This window comes from Oreochromis niloticus, linkage group LG6, assembly GCF_001858045.2.
Source record: "Oreochromis niloticus isolate F11D_XX linkage group LG6, O_niloticus_UMD_NMBU, whole genome shotgun sequence".
Taxonomy (NCBI): domain Eukaryota; kingdom Metazoa; phylum Chordata; class Actinopteri; order Cichliformes; family Cichlidae; genus Oreochromis; species Oreochromis niloticus.
This window is the reverse complement of record NC_031971.2, coordinates 32,320,183-32,333,684: the sequence shown is the minus strand read 5'-3', so window position 1 is coordinate 32,333,684 and position 13,502 is coordinate 32,320,183. Positions and strand designations below refer to the sequence as shown.

Here is a 13,502-nt window from a genome sequence, read left to right as displayed (position 1 = left end):
ACCATGTTAAATGCTCTAGTGCAACTGTCAAAAAAAAAAAAAAGATGGCATTATACTTTTATAAGAAAAAGTATGAAAAAGCTGAGGTGTGCTTAGGTATTGTACTACGTATATCCATTTATGATGTGAATTATGAATTACCTTTGCCTTTACCTTTAAATACCTTTCGCATGAAGGCAGGAGGGAAAACAGCCCGTGACAGGGTGAGTGATGACCGTCATGATCCTTTTTGCCCATGAAGGGCAGTGTTGTTGGGCCAGATCCCCAGCTGGTGGATGTGAGACCTCGATAATCTTGTCAGTGCCATTCTGTCTGAGACGCTGCTACTCTCATGCTGTAGACGAATGCAGCACTCTCTGCGGTGCCTCTGTAGAAGGTGGTGAAGGCAATGGGTTGGGAAGAGTCCTTTTCAACCTCTGTAGGAAGTGCAGGTGCTGGTGAGCTTTGACACTGGAGGAGGTGTGCCGGGTCCAGGTCAGGTTGTCGGTCACATCTTGTGCTGCTCAATCTCCACAACAACAATTTGAGAAGTAGCAGCAGAATTTCTTTTCTAATAGGTAGTTTGATTGAATAATGGTCTAAAGCTGCAGTCTCCTCATTGTTCATTGTCAGTGATAATTAACAAAAGTGCCATCACCTGTTAACACAGAGGCTGGACTCCCCTGAGGAGGTTTTGCTGCACAGGTGAGAGCCTTTGTAAAGTTATATATAGCAGTGTTTCGTAGGAAAGTATGCTCACACGACCCATTTGTTGTGCACATCAGTTAGAATTGTAAAACCATCTACTTTTTGCTATTATATGAATACTGCAACCAGATGGCTTCCAGGTTTGTCCAAAGAAAAGATGACAGACACAAGGAGTACTCAGGTAATGACATCCCCTTTCACCTGAAAGAACATTATCCAAGCTTCCAGACCACAGATTCTAAAAAAGACACACTTGTATTCACATTTCACCTTATTTGCACCTATTTGTTTTTTCCTGTTTCTCCTTCAGACTCCCATCTGTTTAGGGATCCCAGTCTCAACCCTTTAAATGCACTCCCCCACAGTGCCTCCTGGTGGGCTGATAGGGAGGAACAAGGAGACTCACTGAGGGTGTGTTACAATAAATTTAAGAGCACAGATTTGTGTTTCAGATTAAAGAGACAAGGTGAACTTTTTTTTTTTTTTGCTGTAGGAGCAGCTAAAAGAGATGGACGAGCATGTGGCCAGGCTTCAGGACATGCTGAGATGTGAGCGGGTCAAAGTAAGTTGAAAGCATGTGTGAGGGATTTCTAAATGAATCTGTTTATAGTCATTTCCGATTCTTAAAGTATATCTTTCCACTTGGCAGTGTGGCCATCTGCAGCTGCAATGTAACCAGCAGGAAGCGGAGCTGCGACGGCGAGAGCTGCAGACCAACAGACTGAAGGAGCGACTGTCACAGATGACTGACAGACACAGAGAGAAAGGACCAGGTAAGATTAACCCCAGCTCTTTGCTTACCTCTTAAATATTTCTCACATCCTGTAACTTTTAACCCGTCATGTTTTTCTATCCAGCCATAGAGGTGCTGAACTTTCCACCTGGAAGCAGGGGCAAAAAAGAACAGCCAATTAAATCATTCAGATCTACTGCAAAGTACGTTAGCTGGTTATTTTCATGCACTTTCTGATCTTGGACTGTCCTCAAATTGCTCTTCCTAATCTTGACTTGCTTTCTCCAACTCATAGAGGAGAAGAGGCAGCACTGCGTCTGATGCTGGAGCGAAGAGAAGCAGAGCTCAGAGAGGCGATGAAGCTGCGTCACAGCCTCACCACTTTACTTCATGCACTCAGAGTCGACATGGAGCAGGTGGGCAAAGGCTTAACTAACACCAGAGATGCTGAATAAGTGATGTTGAATGAATTTATCCAAAAACTGTCAAATGAAAACGCAATCCCACCACAAGATCCTCTTAGAGTTTCAATCCCTGCTGGTGTAAACATTTAGAATGATACAAGAGTTAATGAACCTTATAGTGACTGATCGTATATTCATTAATCTGCTGAGCCTTACACCACAAATTACATTTGCTGATGAAGACCATGTAAAGTTTAAAGCTCTGGAGTACCTACTAAAATAATATCAAGATCATAAATACACTTTCAAAGCTTTTGAATATTTTTAACCTTAGATTTATTGGGATTGGGAAAAATAATCTATCTAAACTTTTAAGACCCTGTCAGAGTCAGTGGATATGGCCCAGGATGGAGATAAAAGGTTGGATCAAGCTGAGGAAGCACTTGGAGAACATGTGACAGGCGGGGTTGTTCAGAGTTGGAGGAAAGTGCAGAGGCTACTACAGGGCATCATGTTTGAAGGTAAACCTCTATAAAAACACTTTAAAGCAATCTGTGAAATATTATCATGTCAAAGAAGACCATGGGGCGATCGTGGCTCAAGAGTTGGGAGTTCGCCTTGTAATCGGAAGGTTGCCGGTTCGAGCCCCAGCTTGGACAGTCTCGGTCGTTGTGTCCTTGGGCAAGACACTTCACCCGTTGCCTACTGGTGGTGGTCAGAGGGCCCGGTGGCGCCAGTGTTCGGCAGCCTCGCCTCTGTCAGTGCGCCCCAGGGTGGCTGTGGCTACAACGTAGCTTGCCATCACCAGTGTGTGAATGTGTGTGTGAATGGGTGGATGTCTGGATATGTAAAGCGCTTTGGGGTCCTTAGGGACTAGTAAAGCACTATATAAATACAGGCCATTTACCATTTACCATTTACCATATCAAGCTATGACTGGGAAACTTTTAAGAATTACAGTGTTCATGCAGGTCAGACTGCTGCTGGTACTGACCAAGAAAAGCTTCTGGCTCAGCTGGAAGCTGAACTGAAAGAGAGTCAACATCTTGTCAGATTACAGCAGCAAATGCTGCAGGTATTGCCCTCTAATATGAAGTAACGTTCTTTGTCACATAAACTTTTGATAGTCGCAGACTTTCTCCCTCATTTCTTTGTAAAGGATACCCTTGCTTCACCCATCCCCTCCGAACTTACTGATAGCTACTTTTTAGAAGAGTGGGAACGTCTTCAGATGCGCTGGGCAGAGCTCCATCATATGAGGAGGACTTTTGAAAGAGAACGTCAGTCCTTCACTGATGCTGCCATTCGACTGAGCCGCGAGGTGGGAAGAAAATAAGGCAGACTCATTTATAAAGGGTTATATAAATGTCATTTGCTGTCGGTTCTGATAGAGTTCCCTAATAAGGTTTGACTAAAAAATATGTTGCAACAGTGGTGAAACAGATATTCTAAAAGGTAGTCTGTTATCAGGACACCATCACACTGGGAGGATCGTACATTTTCGAGTGGTTCTCTTATGCAACTTGTTTTTCTGCTTTGTGTTTTAATGTTTTGTCTGCAGCGCTGTGATTTTGAGCAACAGAGAGCCTCTCTTCTCAAGCAGCAATATCTGTGTGACTCACCTCTGTTTAACAAAGGAGCGCCCAACAACAACAGAAGAGAGAGCACTGCTCTCAGTGAGTGAAGTCGTTTTAATGGGTTTAAATAATTTACTTCAAATACTTTGAAGTCACACACATGTTTGACTCCAGGTCTGTCAGGTTTGGGACCCACCAACATATCTGGCTGTCTTCCCCTTACTCCATCATCCTCAGAGTCAGGGACCGCCGCCATTGCTGGATTACATCAGGGAAGAGGCAGAGTCCAAACCCCTAGCACTCCTGAGCTCTACTCTGCTCTCAATCTATCCTACAACTGCAGGTTGATTGATATGACTCTTCAGTTCTCTCCTGCACTCCTTTCATGCAATAATTATTGAACAAAGAATTTTTTGGGTGGTGGTGGGGGGTTGTGACATGAAAACAGATACAACTTCTGTATATACTGCAGCACTATGAAAGTCCTGGTTATTTTAAATTAATTTTGTTTCTGTATTGTGTAGATCCAGAGATGTTGATCAGCACTCAGAAACATGGGACGCTGGAGCAGGCAGGATTGGGCACACACCCCGTGCTCCACATTTAGATTGGTCATTTTAATGCAATTTTATTCAACAGTAAACTCAATTTCCCTTTTTTAAAATTGATAATAAAGACTGAATTTTATTTAACTCGACTGTTTTTGTTTTTTTGTTTGTTTGTTTTTCTTTTCTTTTTTTTCATGTGGATGCAGTGCCGTTTGCTGTGATCAAAAGTTGTCAATAGACTTGCGCTATATTTTATAGAACCTCAAGAATTTAGTCAACTCCAATCCCCTGCTGTGAACAGCACTTTGCAACAACAGAGTGGAAGAGCTCCCTTTTAACACGATGACGACCCAAGATCTGGACCAGGTCAGGCAGCCATCTGCTATGACTTGTTAAAAGGAATGAGAAAAGGAGCATAGAGAGACTGTGAACAACAAAAGTGGACCAAATTCAAACTAGAGGAGAGAGTACATGAGTTAACATGCAATAGTGGCATATTACATTGGGAGTGAACAGTAGCGGTTTTTGATACGGGCGGTTGCCCGGGGCGGCATCACGGGCATCGGCAAAAAAAAAAAAAATTGCTCGTACTCATGCTGCCCCGCCATCAGCCTGCGCATATTGGGAATGTCATAGGCACCGATCGGTTTTCTATCGCCCATTTGCTGGGAGTAAGGGCGCCCTCCGTTTGCAAGGTGTGCCTGCTGCTTGCGGCACAGGGAGGAGAGGGCGGGGCGGCGGGAGATTCTCTGGCTGGCTGGAGCAGCATCTAATAATCAACTCGCAAAATAAAACAAAATAAAAACAAACCAACAAACACGAAAACACCAGACATTATGATACAGACTTATAATTTGCACCGGTGTTTTTTCCAAATTCATTACGCGAAAAGTGAGCGCGAGAGCCCTCGGTGCGCCTGCTCGCTGCTGAAGTCAAAGTAAACTTTATTGTCATCTCCGCTACATACAGTCCAGTATATAGAGAGACGAGACGACGGGGCTCCAGTTACAGCGGTGCAAGTAAACAAACGATAAATATAAGAAGAGTAAGAAAATAAATATACACTTTAGGACTCGGGGTAAAGGGATCAATAACAATTTAAAATTTACAGTTTGATGATTTAAAGTCTCACACACAATGCGTGGAAAGGGGAGGGGCAGGCCACAGGGAGTGTTCGCCCGGGGCGCTAAACAGGCTAGGACCGCCACTGGGAGTGAAAAAAAAGTGTATGTGGTGGAAAGTGCATCATGGGAGATCTCACAGCAGTGAGACTTTAGCTGCATAACTAAAGGGTGAAACCATGAGGCTTTTTAAGATGCCATCTGACTTTATCACTGGTTATTTAACTTATTTGGATCAAGTGAAGCTCAACAAATTCATACTGACATATATAATTTGATATTGAAGTATGTTGAATATGTTTACGTACAGAAAATGAAATCTATGTACCCATTAACCCTTGACAGGGGCTGCGCAAACATTTGGAAGAAATTCACTTTAATTGGCCGCACACGTTGGACACGTGCTCACGTGACTAGCTGTTGGTGAGGTCACACCTTGTGAGCAATTACTAATCGTAACTTCTGTGCGCGGCGCGAGCTGTTTTGTCTGCTGGTGTTTGTTTCAAGTAAAAAAAAAACCAAAAAAAAAAACTGGGTCATCTTCCTGAAGGGGCCGAAAACATCGCCGGACTGGAGCTAGAATGAACGGAATGGTTTGGGGATTCCTTCATCACCTGCCACGCGTTATGGAGTCCGACGGCAAAAGTTTCCAGCCCTGGCGAGACTACATGGGACTGTGTGATACAATCAGAGATATCTTGGGTCGCAGCACCGTCTCCGAGTCCTCTCAGCCTGTGTCCAAAGCTCATCACACGGAGTGTGACATGAGCCGAGCTATGGTATCTTTGCGCATTAACGCAGCTCGCCAAAGTGGCCTCGGAGCAGAGAGTGCGCCGGATCCCTGCTCCCGCGAATGTGCACTAACGAGTTCCCCTGCTCGCATGGATCCAGTGGATGGTGTGGCGTATGCACCAAACGCAATCGATCTGAAATTGATGCAAAACCCGCCGGGCTCCCGGGGGCCAAAAGATCGAAAGAAGACGAGTCGTTTCAAAACACCCGAGGCAGTCTTACCCACTCCTGACCGCATGTTCTGCAGCTTTTGTAAACACAACGGAGAGTCTGAGCTGGTCTACGGATCCCACTGGCTGAAGAACCAAGAAGGAGATGTTTTGTGTCCCTTTCTGCGGCAGTATGTGTGTCCTCTGTGTGGCGCCACAGGGGCCAAAGCTCACACCAAGCGTTTCTGCCCCAAAGTGGACAGCGCATACAGCTCCGTGTACGCCAAGTCCAGACGCTGAACCAGCAGGTGGCAAGGAGCAATAAGACACTACACAGAAGGCAGGACCCTCGTTTCGTTTAGTGTGACTTTATTTTTTCTATTTGTGTATTTATTTTAGCACTAGTGTGGTTTTGCTTTTGTGTGCTTTTCATTTGCATGCTTTGGTTCGTTTGCTGTGTAGCTGATTAGAGTTTCTTTGCAGCTGGTCCTGCCAGCCTAAAATACCTCAGCTGTTTGCTGTTTGGATTTGTGAGGCACTTTCAAGAACGACTGCCAGATTTTATGTTTGGGAGGAGGTTTGAAAAAAAAAAAAGAAGACATGTTTCAAAAAATTATTGTATGTTTCTTTTACATACTTTTAAAACGTGGCCAGCTGATGTCCAGTTTCATATTTCCTGTCCATGCATTGAAGGATTATAACACTGTCAAACATTATAAGAGATGCAGTCATAATTAATAACTCTACTAAAGCAGGTAAAGCATCATGTGACCATGTCAGCATTTTAAATTTTTAAAAATGAGTGACTAGTTCTTGTTCCTCTGATGTGTGCAAGTAGACCTCTGTTCTTGAGGATAGATTATTTTATTTTGAAAACTGTAATTGTGGCTTTTCTAAAAATGTTAACGCCGTTGTAGCTCTTTGTCGAAAAAGTCTGAAAATTTCTCTGTGGCTATTCTTGTGTGCTAAAAAGTTATAAATAACTAAATTGGCTAAGTTTATTTGCATTCTATGTTGTCATTTTTCAGTATTTTTTTTTTTTTTTTTTTTTGGACATTTCAAATGAGCCATGTTCAGCTTAATGTGACTAAATCACCAATGACAAGAAGCATGTAATAAACATCCATCTTTATTTGGGAAGAAGTGGAATAAGTCATTAAACTAAAAAAGCAAAACAAAACTGAGCTGCAGTTAACACCAGAACAGTAAACACTTTAAAACATGTTCTTTACCAGTGAAGCACTGGGGCAGCAGTAAAATCAGGACTGAAGAAACCTGAAATAACTCTCTTAACGAGCGGAGTTCCTCGAACCTTTACTGCTACGGCGCAGGCTCTCCAGCTCTCGGTGAGCGGCCATGACTCTCCGACTAGAAGAAAGATGGGGGACATTTATTATTTTTCATTCTTGACAATTTTACTCTATAGCCGTAAACCTGCCGGATGGGCTACAAGCGTCATGGACACCCAAGTTTGTGAATTTAAGAATGAGGTGATGTAGGACTTTAAGATAAATCCCAGAGAAGCATCTAGTAAAAATCACAGACAAGTTCAAATCCAAATGACTTTGACCTTAAGGTCAGAGGTCAACTTCTCTGCAAATCACCTACAGTCTTCAAATTTGTACCATAGGTGCATCTACTGGGAGGCTGAGAGAAGCCACCATTATTTTTAATTTTGTCAGCGATTCTGTTTTACCATCCTCAACCTGCTGTGCATGTAGATGATGCACAGCAGGGTGAGGAATTCATGGGGTTTACTGTTTTTTTCTGATCTTGGCTCTGTATGATGTCAGTGAGAGTAGATAGCCCTACTTTGGTCATCTCAGGCACACAACTGTGGCTTCTTTTTGTGTGTCAGAAGAAAACGGGCTTGCTTGGAAGGGAAAGGGAGATAAAACATTCATTTTTTTTGGACATGTGCAACCTACAAAGTCGCTCTAGTGAAATTCTAAGTGACTGATTTAAAGAATGGGAGAGTTGGTAATAACAGATAAATGTCATGGACTTTAAAGGTGCTGCAGGATTATTCAAGCAAATTTGCCACTTAAATGTCGGTCTCTCTCACATCTACATACTTTCTCTTGCTCATCTATAATCTTTGACCAGACGAGATCTACAGCTGGCAGAGTGGACCACACATGCTTTACCCCCAACCAATCACAGCAGGGAGGCGAGTATAAAAACAATTAAACTGACTAATGGTAGTGAAAGTCAAAAGTTTACCTATAAGAAGAGACACTAAGCCGCTGGTAGTTGAAAGAAAAATGGCATGTACTAACTTTAGAGAGGAGAGTTCTCTGATAAGTCCGCAGATTAGGTCTGTACCATCTTCATCACAGTCTGAGGAAATCAGGGTCTTCCTCTTTCTGCATCGCCTCATCCTCACTATAGAAACACAAACATCGGTTTGTGTTTCAATTTAAAAACAGAGGTGTTAAATCTTGTCTGTTAATTTCATAAGATGACCAAAGTACATTTTTAACTTTAAGACAGCATTGTCTCCTAAAAATGTCTTTTTTTATATTCAAAACTATTTTTTAAACAGTTTCTTGAATATTGAGTAAAATTAGCACAGTAGAGTTGAAAGATACACATACAGAAACTTGTACATCTGAAGCATCCGACTGTTCGTGTGTGCAGTCTTTTGTGTATCAGTGGATGTACTGGTATTTCCTCGCTTATTTCTTACATCAGAACGATGGTGTTCAGCTGGGAGTCCGACACATAATCTAAGCACCCAGATCCAAATGAGTCAGCAGTGAGTGAGAGTGTCTGCGAGTGATCAGCGTGAACAGCTGAAGGACCAGCAGCAGGTTCATCAGGATCACGCTGTATTTATAAACACAAAGAAACAAAAACAATAAATACTCTTTCCACATGATATGAATTAAATAGCTATTTTTGTGTTGGTCTTTTTTCAGGTAATTAATTTCATAGTTTAGTTTTTTAAATATTAAAATAATTAAATTGTCAAATTCACATCACAAGTAAATAGAACATAATGAAAACTGACTGTAAATCAACACAGATAAATATACTAGAAACACACAAGATTGAAACATTTGTTCTTGTTATTTTTAACATAAATGACTTATAATTTTACAGACAGTTTAATCAATAACTGATTAAGAGTTTCAGCACTAATGCCCAGTGGTTTTACTGGTGGTGCATAAGGGTCAAACACTGAGATGAAAAATTTAGTCCTTTAATCCTTAAAATAGAAGAAGAATAAAGTTGAAATGTGGAGATTAAAATTGTTGTTTCAGGTCATAGACGTGCCACGGCTGCTACAACCTCTACAAAATGGTTTGTGCTGATGAGTTAGTGAAATCATACCTGCAAAATTAAATAGCTGGCAATGGACAGATGCAAGGATATTGATGATTACGCCCTCATGTAGTACAGAGGGGTAGCTTATATCACAAGAAACAATGGCAGCTGATCAAGCTGTTTCCCTAGCCAGGGCATTTTGTAGAGCTTAAACGAGCTGTGGAAGTCGTTTGACTTGAAAAAGCAACTGTAATCGCCACATTTTGACATTATTCTCAAAATAATACTCTGTTGCATAACAGTCTGTTCCTTCCCTCCTATTTAGGTTTTAGTGCCACTACTTACACTGTCTTTCCTCTCTGAGACACTGAGTGTTGCTGCAGTCTCACAGAGTTCCACAGAGCCACAGTTTAATCCTCCCATTAGTGTGTGTGAACAGGAGGCATCTTTATCAGCTCCATCACCACTGAACACATTCCCGTTCATCCTTTCCTCCTTCTCATCTCTTGTTCCAGTAACACTGTCCACCTGCAGAAGGGGAGCCTGGCCATCACTCTTCTCATCTTGACTTGTGCAGAAAGACATGGCAGAGCTGCAGTTTGCTTCTGCTGAGCCAGCCTCCTCTTGATTTTTAGGTACTTCAGCCATAATTTCATTGGTACAAACTTTGAGTTGTTGGAGTTTTTGGCTGCCCAAATGCTCCCCTGCTTCTTTTTCTGCAAGGTGATCTAAGTCACCGGCTTGCTCTGAATCAGTAACTATGCCATCTTCATGCTCACAACCTTTTCCCTCTGAGCAGCCGGAATCGAAACCAGCAGTGGAGCCATCTGAAGGACTGACAGCAGCACAGGCTTCGCTTTCTGCTCTGTGTGTTCTCAAAGAAAGAAATGACAAATTAGTGTCTCCTCTATTTTAGGTATACAGATCAGTTTAAAAAAGTCATTTGAATTTTTATAAACCTCTTCTGAAGCGGTTATTTGACATCTTGACTCGCAATGAAAACAGCACTTTGCAATCTTAATTTTTCATTTTGTCCTGTGATTTTCAATTCTTGAAGTTAAAATTGTCTAAACTGAACTCCATTTTGATATTTAAGGTATCTAAAACTAATCATTAACTGAAGTTCACGCTGTGTAAATTTTAAATGAGCAAAATTGTTACGTGAAACCTCTTTTTATAACTAATGTAACAGTAGTTGTGTTAATGTTCCTTTCCAACACTGCTGGTTGCTACAACAGTGTAAAACTCTAAAAATGTAAGAAATGTAATATTACACTTACCTTTCATCTCCTTTACAGTGACTAGGCTGAAGCTTTATCTCTTCCTCTCTCGGCCCCACGTTCTGCCCATCTGCTGGGATGGATGGAGGTGAGGATGGTAACGGGAGTGAAGATGTGTTTTCTTCCAGAGTCACAGGTTCAGCTGTGTTCTCACAAATAGGTTTCTCCACTTTATCCTCTCTGTTTTGCCAATTTTCACGCTTTTGTGTCATTAAAAAATGACTCCGCTCCTTCTCTGTCAGGCCACACATGCCCATCCTTCGCTTTTTCTTGGCTGGCAATCCTGCTGCCGACCCCTTTGGGACATCACCCAGGCACACGTTAATAGGCTCTTCTGGGCCAGTGTGTTGATTGCTCTCCACATCAGAGTTCTCCTTTCCATTCAAAGCAACTGGGCAGGACTGGACATCTTCTTTGGTGATAGGCGAGAAGACCTGGAGCTGATCTGTGCGTGTGTCATACGGTGATCTGTTACATTCATCTAAATCATTTTCCTCCTCATTTGTTCCACTCTTGTTAGTGAAGTTTTCAGAAAGTACTTGAAGGACCCCCAGCTGAGAATCATTTTGGGGATTGTTAGCATCTTGCTCTTTAAGTTCCACATTTGTAAAGCAGCCTGCATCTTTTTCCTGTTTTGTGGCACAGGCTTGATCTGCTTCCTGCTGATTTGTAGTCTTAGCACATTCCTGAGCAGGAGACTGCGGACACTGTGATGTGGAAACCAGTGCTGTGTTATACTCTTCAGCATCCTGAAGTTAAAGAAAAGACAAAGAGAATCAAGCAGCTTGTCTTAATGATATGTGAATGTAGGTTCTGTTTCAATCACCTAAAGTACCTGTTGATGTGGAGCCTGAACATCATTGGTTAGAGAAATGTCATCACTTGGACATTCCCTCTTTCTAGACCTGAGTGACCGAGCCTGGGGTGGAGCTAAGTCTTCTTAAAACAAAGCAATCCGTTCAATTAATCAAATACTGTGGAGAAGAATCACTACATATAATCACCATTAACATTTAGTTGGTGCTATGTCAAAGAGGGCAGTCAAACTCTTTTTAGTTCCTGAGTCACATACAGCAAGTTTAATCTCAAGTAGGCCAGACAAGTAAAATTACTAAATAATACCTTGTATGTATTTATGTATTATTAGTAGGATTATTCCAAAATGTTTTTCCTTTATTACTATTTATCTTGTGTTAGCCTTCTGTAACAGGAGTTACAAAATAGTTATACAAAGAAATGGCTTGTTTTTTTATGACTCTGCATTATTGTACCTAATGAGTAATAATCGATCCAGTCCTTTTACTCCACATAAAATATCATTATAGATGATGTTATATTTCCTGCTTCCCTCTTAGCCAGAAATCTCTTGAAAAAAATTTAATGTCAATGAGAGTTTTGTCTATATATAAAGGTCACTTTGGCAAAAACTGATTACAATATCTACTTTGTGGTAGAAATGTTCTTTCTGGATAAAAATGACTTTTTTATCATTCATCAGAGATATGTTGAGATATGTTTGGTAGATTATAGGTCAACAGGTCTTTTACAACAGTTTAAATACTGGTCATCACTTTTTGGCACAAGACAGGAGTCACAGGGCACAACACAACACACTCCTTTAAATAGACTGAAATCAAATTTGTAACTTTTTTCAAATTCAAGTTATTTTAAACCATAAGTAATCTTATAATTATCTATATTCGGCGGCTAAATTAGCAAATATCTGTGTCAGTAGCATCTCCTGTTACCACTGCTCTTGATCTTGGTTTTGCCTTTCGCCATCTCCTCCTATAAGAAAGATAAAGTGAAAATATCAAAGATATGTCAGCTGATAAGCCAGCTAACTTAAGGTTATGCAAAAGAAGTCAGCTAACTGTTAAAGAGATTTTTCTCGAAACAAATGTATTAGCTAGCTAACAAATGTAAACTTTGCTTACTCAATGAGAAAACGTACAGATAATCGGAGCACCGATTAAATGTGTCTGCTTACATTAAGTAATAAAAATATGGGGATTAAATAACTCCTGTGACAAACTGACGACTTTTTTCCGCTGACTTTTTCTTCCCACGGGAACATACATCCACCCACCTGGTGCACCGACCGCGTGCTTACGTTTTACGTCAGTGACGGACGTGTTTCGTCAGCACTTGAAGCTGATTTCAAAAGTAACTCAGTTCTCAAAGACCCGCAGATGTTTCCAGCCTGGTACAAAAGCGTTTCGTGGCACTTTCCCCATTTCACAAAAGTTGTATTAAAGTAAAGTATTTTTTTTTAATATAACTCATCCATTTGGATTCAAATAAGGCCTGAAGGTGTTCCCAGAATCTTAAAACACTGGACTTTCAATCTAACAGATAACAGCACAATAATAGCACCTTTTAAATTTTAAGTTATATATTTTATAGTAAACTGAATACTAAATGTCAAACACTTTCTTCCTAAAGCTTAAAGTCTCACAATTATTTTTTTTAAGCAACAGGAGTAAAACCTTAAGAAAAAAAGTAAAAATGTTTAGTTCAGTTTTTAAAGTCTACTGGCCTTCGTCTCAGAGCTTCTACTTCCATTGTACCATAATGGTCCCTTTTACTGTTTTTTAGCTGTCACCTCTGTCTTGTATTTTGGAAGCTCACCTCTACTTCGCCTTTCCTGCTCTTTTGCTTATCAATCTGCTGCACTCTTAACATCCTCTTTCTTCCCGTGAGGAGTTTGAATGTTCTCCCTATGTTCTTTCGGATTGTTCTCCGGGTATTCCAGTTTTTTCCAATATCCAAAAATATGCACCTGACTGAAAATTCTAAATCACCCACCTGATTTGGCTACTAATTTCAAAATAAAACTCATCATCTGAACATTAAACCAATGCTTATTTGTGACTTTATCTAAAACATGAATTGGTTTGCAGGAAATCTAATTCACCAATAGATGGTGGCAAAAACACAG

General features: G+C 41.0%; 3 protein-coding genes across 17 annotated transcripts; 2 read left to right on the top strand and 1 right to left on the bottom strand.

Moving 5' to 3' along the window:
* Positions 1-99: 99 nt before the first annotated feature.
* si:ch211-286b5.4 (afadin- and alpha-actinin-binding protein) lies at positions 100-4,093 on the top strand. Of its 7 annotated transcripts, XM_019359633.2 has the most exons (14): positions 100-557; positions 650-684; positions 817-868; positions 998-1,098; positions 1,181-1,249; positions 1,337-1,460; positions 1,545-1,623; positions 1,716-1,836; positions 2,201-2,345; positions 2,796-2,899; positions 2,984-3,145; positions 3,386-3,500; positions 3,576-3,744; positions 3,926-4,093. In XM_019359633.2, exons 3-14 carry the CDS (start codon positions 817-819, stop codon positions 4,020-4,022), a joined length of 1,338 nt encoding a protein of 445 aa, XP_019215178.1. In that variant the 5' UTR covers positions 100-557; positions 650-684; the 3' UTR covers positions 4,023-4,093. The 7 variants fall into 7 exon arrangements, with proteins under 7 accessions (XP_019215178.1, XP_005460612.1, XP_019215180.1 ...); XM_005460555.4 differs by having other exon boundaries at positions 100-684; XM_019359635.1 differs by lacking the exon at positions 100-557 and having other exon boundaries at positions 672-868; positions 3,639-3,744.
* Positions 4,094-5,456: 1,363 nt separating this feature from the next.
* Positions 5,457-7,012, top strand: nanos3 (nanos homolog 3). Its single transcript, XM_005460553.4, has one exon. It carries the CDS (start codon positions 5,652-5,654, stop codon positions 6,309-6,311), a length of 660 nt encoding a protein of 219 aa, XP_005460610.1. The 5' UTR covers positions 5,457-5,651; the 3' UTR covers positions 6,312-7,012.
* Positions 7,013-7,042: 30 nt separating this feature from the next.
* LOC102076468 (uncharacterized) lies at positions 7,043-12,780 on the bottom strand. Of its 9 annotated transcripts, none has more exons than XM_013264407.3 (8): positions 12,552-12,780; positions 12,310-12,349; positions 11,397-11,500; positions 10,562-11,310; positions 9,627-10,146; positions 8,701-8,840; positions 8,291-8,396; positions 7,043-7,379 (listed from the first exon to the last, which is right to left on the bottom strand). In XM_013264407.3, exons 1-7 carry the CDS (start codon positions 12,636-12,638, stop codon positions 8,345-8,347), a joined length of 1,692 nt encoding a protein of 563 aa, XP_013119861.2. In that variant the 5' UTR covers positions 12,639-12,780; the 3' UTR covers positions 7,043-7,379; positions 8,291-8,344. The 9 variants fall into 9 exon arrangements, with proteins under 9 accessions (XP_013119861.2, XP_025764136.1, XP_019215175.1 ...); XM_025908351.1 differs by having other exon boundaries at positions 9,627-10,155; positions 11,397-11,497; positions 12,499-12,778; XM_019359630.2 differs by having other exon boundaries at positions 9,627-10,155; positions 11,397-11,497; positions 12,516-12,778.
* Positions 12,781-13,502: the final 722 nt, after the last annotated feature.

Coding starts and splice junctions, on each gene's coding strand:
- si:ch211-286b5.4 (XM_019359633.2), top strand. CDS start 817: ATGGCTTCCAGGTTTGTCCAAAGAAAAGATGACAGACACAAGGAGTAC. Junction 1,461..1,544: donor ACACAGAGAGAAAGGACCAG/GTAAGATTAACC, acceptor TTTTCTATCCAG/CCATAGAGGTGCTGAACTTT. Junction 2,900..2,983: donor TACAGCAGCAAATGCTGCAG/GTATTGCCCTCT, acceptor TTCTTTGTAAAG/GATACCCTTGCTTCACCCAT.
- nanos3 (XM_005460553.4), top strand. CDS start 5,652: ATGAACGGAATGGTTTGGGGATTCCTTCATCACCTGCCACGCGTTATG.
- LOC102076468 (XM_013264406.3), bottom strand. CDS start 12,638: ATGTTCCCGTGGGAAGAAAAAGTCAGCGGAAAAAAGTCGTCAGTTTGT. Junction 11,311..11,396: donor TTCAGGCTCCACATCAACAG/GTACTTTAGGTG, acceptor CTTTAACTTCAG/GATGCTGAAGAGTATAACAC. Junction 10,156..10,561: donor CACTGTAAAGGAGATGAAAG/GTAAGTGTAATA, acceptor TCTTTCTTTGAG/AACACACAGAGCAGAAAGCG.